Source organism: Salvelinus namaycush, chromosome 18 (assembly GCF_016432855.1).
Source record: "Salvelinus namaycush isolate Seneca chromosome 18, SaNama_1.0, whole genome shotgun sequence".
Lineage (NCBI taxonomy): Eukaryota > Metazoa > Chordata > Actinopteri > Salmoniformes > Salmonidae > Salvelinus > Salvelinus namaycush.
In genome coordinates, this window is record NC_052324.1 from 39,517,452 (window position 1) to 39,523,268 (window position 5,817).

Genomic DNA, 5,817 nt, shown 5'->3' on the forward strand with positions numbered 1-5,817 from the left:
TCTCTCTCTCTCTCTCTGCCTCTCAGCAAAGGGCGATATCAGCGGCACCACTGTCACTTTCAAACGACCACACAGGGACATGTACTGACGCGGAGGACGCATCGAAACCTGCTCTCCAAGGCGGCATATTGATTCAAGCATCACTTTGGTGGATTATTATTTTATTGTCAACAAAAAGGTACGTAGCCAGAGCCTGTATTTGTATGCGCTTAATAGAGGGTTTGTTTTGCAGCGACAGAAAGACAGACAGGCACCGCCACAAAGCAGTAGCCAAGTCAGCATCCCATGCATGGAGCACGGTGTAGTGTTGGAGACAGAGCTCCGCAGATGTTGGGGCAAGCAGACAATCGGCAATTCAGCTCTTGCGTTGATTTAGGGCAGTTTTTTTTTAGACTGACAAGGCACCCGGATATAGGAATAAAAACATGCTCTGAAATAGGAGGCAGAAGGTTGACTGGGTTGGCCTCATCCGTTTTATGGATGCGCATACGTTCCGGGTGCTATTCTCTCTCATTTAGCTCAGATGCATATTCATTGGACCTTTTGTGTGGCTTTCCCTTGTGAGAGAGCGACCTTTAAAGTCACAAAAGACTGGGTTATATAGGAGATGGAGCGAAAAATTGCTTTTCTGCAAGCGGTGGTCTTTAGTTGAAGGGTTGCATTTTGTTCAAATGGTTTTGATATGGAATCGGCTAAATAGGAGAACAGGGTCGTAGGCTCTAGCTCCAAACTATTTTCTCTCAACCGACGCAGCTGAAGAGAAAAGTTACTTTGGTTCGAGGGCCGGTACGTTTCTTGAATGATAATGTTTCACTATAAAGCGTCATTGAAAGAGGATCATTTTGTTTGATATGCATGCAGACAGCTGTTCATTTCTTGCTTTCAGGCTCAGACACTGTGAGCAAATGAATGGGAAACAAATTATTACATCCTCAGACAGCGGACAAGGAGTAACATCTCATGATATGGTGACATTTAGGCATGTTCAATGTATCAACACGTTTCAATATTTTAGAACATTTTGTCGTTATATATTTACATGACAAATGATCATTACATGCCAAATATTATTAAGTAGGTATTAGTTGATAATGTCTTGAGATCTGGACGCATGGTTTGTGTTATAGTGTGAAGGGGCGTTAAGGCAAGGTAGCACGATTTAGAAGAAAACAATTATAAACACATTTGCATATGTGCATAAAATTAAGATAACATGACATTAAAATAACATGCACAAATTAAATGAATTTGATAATACAAAAGTTGAATCGTTATTGTTATTATTATTTACCAGATATTCATCTAAACACACACGGCTATTTTTTTTTATTGTTGCCTGCATGCAAGTGTCTACGGGATGTGTTTACACCGGCCTATACGCATAATTGAATTGAACAAGTGGCAAAGCAAAGGTAGATCACAGCTGCATAATTCACTGAGGCCAGAGAAACTGGTCACCCGTAAATACACTCTGCGTGCTGCCTTAATTATAGTCTCGAGAGGGAACGTGGTGGATTATGGTAATGAGGGGACATACGTTGGGAGCGCGTGTAGGATAGAGTGAAAGGTTGTCTGACATGAAACCGGTGACTTTGACAGTCCACTTCCAAATCCATTCGATATGCTCTTTCGATTTTATACGGACCTTACCGTTTCTTATTGCACATTTTGTCTTCTTCTACCAGAGGCTACATTTAAATAATTAGGTTACACACTTAGAAATTAGGGTTTGAGATGAATGTACCGTTCAGTTTGCACATCCGGTATAGTAAAGCCTTTGTAATAATAGTAGTTATAATAATAATAATAAGCCTAATTGAAGTAATACGTCTCTACCAAATATAATTCATGTTAGTCCTATAAACAATAATAATTTAGAGACAGCGATAATATATTAGTATCAATGTCATTATTATCATTACATTGATATTGGATTATTTTTTGTATTATTATCAAATCAAATCAAATTGTTATTGCTCACATAACACGTGATTAGCAGATGTTTTTGCGGGTGTAGTGAAATGCTTGTAATAATGTATTCATTGTATTAACATTATTGTATTAATGTTCTGGTTGTTTATGTTTATCATAATTATTTAAAAAATAATTTACACCATTGTTACTCTTCGGTTTAGGATCATGCATTAATTTTCTCCCAATTAACAGCTATTTCTTCAGCATCTGGGAATTTCCGCGGAAAATAGGCAACCAACCATGCTCTTTGAAATTGATAGGCCACTCTCATCCTACAATAGACTTCAATTAATTAAAACGACCGGCCCCACAAAAAATTCCCTTTCCTAGTCCAGCTCGGCCTTGACAGCTGACTACATGCAGTTAACCAACCCTCTCACGAAGTGACAATTTATTTGACCTCATCATCATCTAGCCATTTGTATATTGTATCTTTATTCATTCTTTCTCTTTCTCTTTGTCTGTTCTGTTCGCAACCAATAGTCAACGATGGAGGAATCCAGCTCACAGAAGTTGGTTTGGGACGGCGACGCCAAAGCAGTGCAGCAGTGTCTAACGGATATATTCACCAGTGTCTACACCACATGTGACATTCCGGAAAATGCCATTTTCGGGCCTTGTGTTTTGAGCCACACGTCGTTGTATGACAGCATAGCCTTCGTAGCCCTCAAATCAACGGACAAACGAACGGCGCCATACATCTTCAGGGTAAGGAAAGACAAATATTGTGATTTTTCTAGAATGATAATAATGCTAATATTCTTTATTTACGATGTTATTACAGTCTCCTTCTTCAGACTGAATTGAATTGTCTGCCGTGGTTGATTTGATCATTATTGATCCCATTTCACAGAGAAGATAACACAATATGGTTTTACATTTCTACTTCTCATGACGTCGGTGTGACACGGTATACTCTATGTATTCAAATCAAATCAAACTTTATTAGTCACATGCGCCGCATACAACAGGTGTGTAGACCTTACAGTGAAATGCTTACTTACAAGCCCTTAACCAACAATGCAGTTTTAAGAAAATACCCCCAAAAATGTAAGAGATAAGAATAACAAATAATTAAAGAGCAGCGGTAAAATAACAATAGCAGGGCTATATACAGGGGGTACCGGTACAGAGTCATTGTGCCGGGGCACCGGTGTCGAGGTAATTGAGGTAATATGTACATGTAGGCAGAGTTATTGAAGTGACTATGCATAGATAATAACATAGAGTAGCAGCAGCGTAGAAGAAGGGGGGGGGGGGAGCAATGCAAATAGTCTGGGTATCCATTTGATTAGAACCTATTAGAGGTCTTATCTTACAAGATCGCATGTATGTATAATGCATATTGATAGTTGCACAGCCAAAACACATGAAAAATAGCCTATTTAAAAAATATATAATTGGACAGCCTATGCGTAACGGTTAGAATGAATACTGGCGCACGGATTTCTCGTTTGGGTCCAACTAACGGATTTGCCTCGCTCTCTGTCACCGTTTGACCGCGCAGGTGGACACGTCAGCAGCCAACAGCACGTCTGAGGGCTTGATGTGGCTACGGCTCGTGCAGTCGGCGCGGGACCGGGACGAGCAGAACCTCGAGGCCTACGTGAAGAACGGTCAGCTGTTCTACCGGTCTCTCCGGAGGATCGAGAAGGACGAGGAGCTGTTGGTCTGGTACGGGAAAGACCTGATTGAGCTGCTGCTGCTTAGCGCTGGCAAAGCGCCGGTCAAGACCAAGGGTGAGTAGCAATTGTAGCATGACCTGGTACTAGGCTTATTATTTTTATATCGGCGTTTGCGTTGCACTTAAGCGGCATAATCCATCATTAAACAAAACTTGAGGAATACTGTTGATTTACACCCACAGTATCATTTCCTTTTAGGGTAAATTAATTTGTTTAAAAAAAAAATACATGTAATAAATCTTCTGTAGGCCACTTTTTTATAATTTATAATTTATAATAATCAGTAGCTTATAGTCTTATAAGAAAACATTACAGTGGTGTTTTTCAGGAGGATATCCTACTACTGAGCTTCTTTTTGAATAACTGACATTATTTCCCTCCGTTTTCAGGGTCGGCTCCCTATTCGTGTCCTGACTGCAACCAGCGCTTTCAGTTTGAGTTCCCTTTCCTGGCCCACCTGAGGTTCCGCTGCACCAAGAGACTACAGAGCATGGCGGCGGGCGATGTGGACGAGGAGGTCCACAGTAAGGAGCCAAGCACCGAGCGCCCTAACCCCAACCTTACAAATACCACACCCACCAGGGCAAGCCCGAAACTGGGCCGCTCGGAGGGGGACAACGCCAAACCCTCCACAGACTTCCATAACCTAGCCAGGGACCTAGAGAACAGCCGGACTAGCCCACCCAGCGACCGCGAGGCTGAGATACGCAGCGAGAGCTCTGGGAAGAGGAAGTTCTCAGAGGTAGAGGACAGGGATAGAGAAAGGGACAGGGATGGTAGCAGGGCCTCTCTGAGTCTGTCTCAGTCCCTCAAGTCTAAGGAGGAGCTGGCTAGCTCGGCACAGAACTACCGGGGAGCGTACGGCCTGGAGGAGAACCGACGAGGGCCGACGTTCTCCCCTCCAGGGTCGGGGTCCACCGAGTCGGGTGGTGAGGGGAAACGCAGCGCCTTCACCGAGGTCAAGAAGTCTCCACAGAGCCTAAAGACGCACGGTAACAGCAGCAGCACCAAAAACCTACAGAACTCCAACGCCGAAAACAAGGACGGAGGTCGTCCCAGCCAAGGCAGCAACCCTACCCAGGAGAAGCAGCTCAACATCAGGCAGGTTCTGTCGGAGACTCAGCCTGTCCAGTCACAGACCCGCATGGAGGCCTCTCCGCTAGGGAGCGCCTTCACCTCCGTAGCCCAGCATGGTGGGGGGAACAGCGGGGAGAGGAAGAGCGCTTTCAGCCAACCCTCTCGCCACGCTACCTCCTCCTTCTCCCAGATCTCTCCTCTGGTCATGGCCACGCCCAAACTCCTGGACTGCCACCCGACGGTGGGCGACACCATCTCCTCCTCTAGACTCTACCAGGCAGACCACCTGGTCGCCAAACTCCACGGCGCTGAGCTGAGCACCAATTGCCCTGTGCCGGGCGCCATGTCCAAGCAGAGCCCGTTCCTCTACGCAGCGGCTGCTGCCACAGCCTTCTGGCCTAAGAGCCAGGGCCCCATCCAGCTGCAGATGCCCTCAGCGTTAACCTTACTCCCCCCCTCCTTCACCTCTCTGTGTCTGCCCGCCCAGAACTGGTGCGCCAAGTGCAACGCCTCCTTCAGGATGACCTCTGACCTGGTGTACCACATGAGGTCGCACCATAAGAAGGAGTTGGCCATGGAGCCGATGGTGAAGAGGAGGCGTGAGGAGAAACTCAAGTGTCCAATCTGTAACGAGTCGTTCAGGGAGAGGCACCACCTCTCGCGTCACATGACCTCCCACAACTGACCTTTAGATAAATAGCAAACCGTTTTCACACTGCTAGGCCAAGCTGAATTGAGCCAAGCTGAACTGAGCCAAGCTGAGCTGAGCTGGGTTACGGACTTGCATCAGATGAAGGAACCCTTTGCCGCAAAGGACACTGTGTAAAGAAAATACTGTAGCCGAGCCAGCACAGTATGGCTCGGTCATCCATGAAGTTACTGGGACAGATCATAAAGGACAAATGGAAGATAATATGCCCGAGCCAGGTCAGCACAGTACGGTTTGGGTCGGCACTATAGTGGGAAAAGGTTATCACATCACTGACCATGGGGAATAACTTTTTTACCATCTGGTAAACAGACATGGAATTACTGACTGGCTGGCTGACTGCCTGGCTGACTGACTGGCTGGCTGACTGGC

The 5,817-nt window shown here is 45.4% G+C and overlaps 1 protein-coding gene across 1 annotated transcript; it reads left to right on the forward strand.

The window, feature by feature from the left end:
- Nucleotides 1-2,463: 2,463 nt before the first annotated feature.
- Nucleotides 2,464-5,421, forward strand: LOC120062970 (PR domain zinc finger protein 8-like). The gene is made up of 3 exons (XM_039013022.1): nucleotides 2,464-2,682; nucleotides 3,482-3,713; nucleotides 4,049-5,421. Exons 1-3 carry the CDS (start codon nucleotides 2,464-2,466, stop codon nucleotides 5,419-5,421), a joined length of 1,824 nt encoding a protein of 607 aa, XP_038868950.1.
- The last annotated feature ends 396 nt before the right edge of the window (nucleotides 5,422-5,817 follow it).